General features: G+C 63.5%; 1 protein-coding gene across 1 annotated transcript in view; it reads left to right on the top strand.

Moving 5' to 3' along the window:
• Positions 1-77: 77 nt before the first annotated feature.
• The window catches only part of PSMC3IP (PSMC3 interacting protein), a gene marked incomplete at its 5' end in the record, with an annotated part of 1,723 nt that continues 1,600 nt past the window's right edge, over positions 78-200 (top strand). Inside the window, one exon of the mRNA XM_010076421.1 lies at positions 78-200. Coding sequence (XP_010074723.1) covers positions 78-200 — 123 coding nt within the window.

Below are 200 nucleotides of genomic sequence, written 5' to 3'. Positions count from 1 at the left end.
CCCAACCCCCCCAGCCCCCCGGGCAGCTGCGGGCAGCTGGGCCGTCAGCCCTGCCCGGGACCGTTCCTCCCCTCCAGAGCTGAAGGACCTGAACAGCTCCATGACAACACCTGAGATGACCAGAGAGATCACGGAGCTGAGGAAGGACTGCGCGAGTTATGCAGAGAAGCTGGAGAGAATCAAGTCTGCCACCAACCACG

This window comes from Pterocles gutturalis, unplaced genomic scaffold (genome assembly GCF_000699245.1).
Source record: "Pterocles gutturalis isolate BGI_N339 unplaced genomic scaffold, ASM69924v1 scaffold30563, whole genome shotgun sequence".
Lineage (NCBI taxonomy): Eukaryota > Metazoa > Chordata > Aves > Pterocliformes > Pteroclidae > Pterocles > Pterocles gutturalis.
Note: the sequence above shows the minus strand (reverse complement) of the source record. Positions and strands in the feature narration are given on the sequence as shown.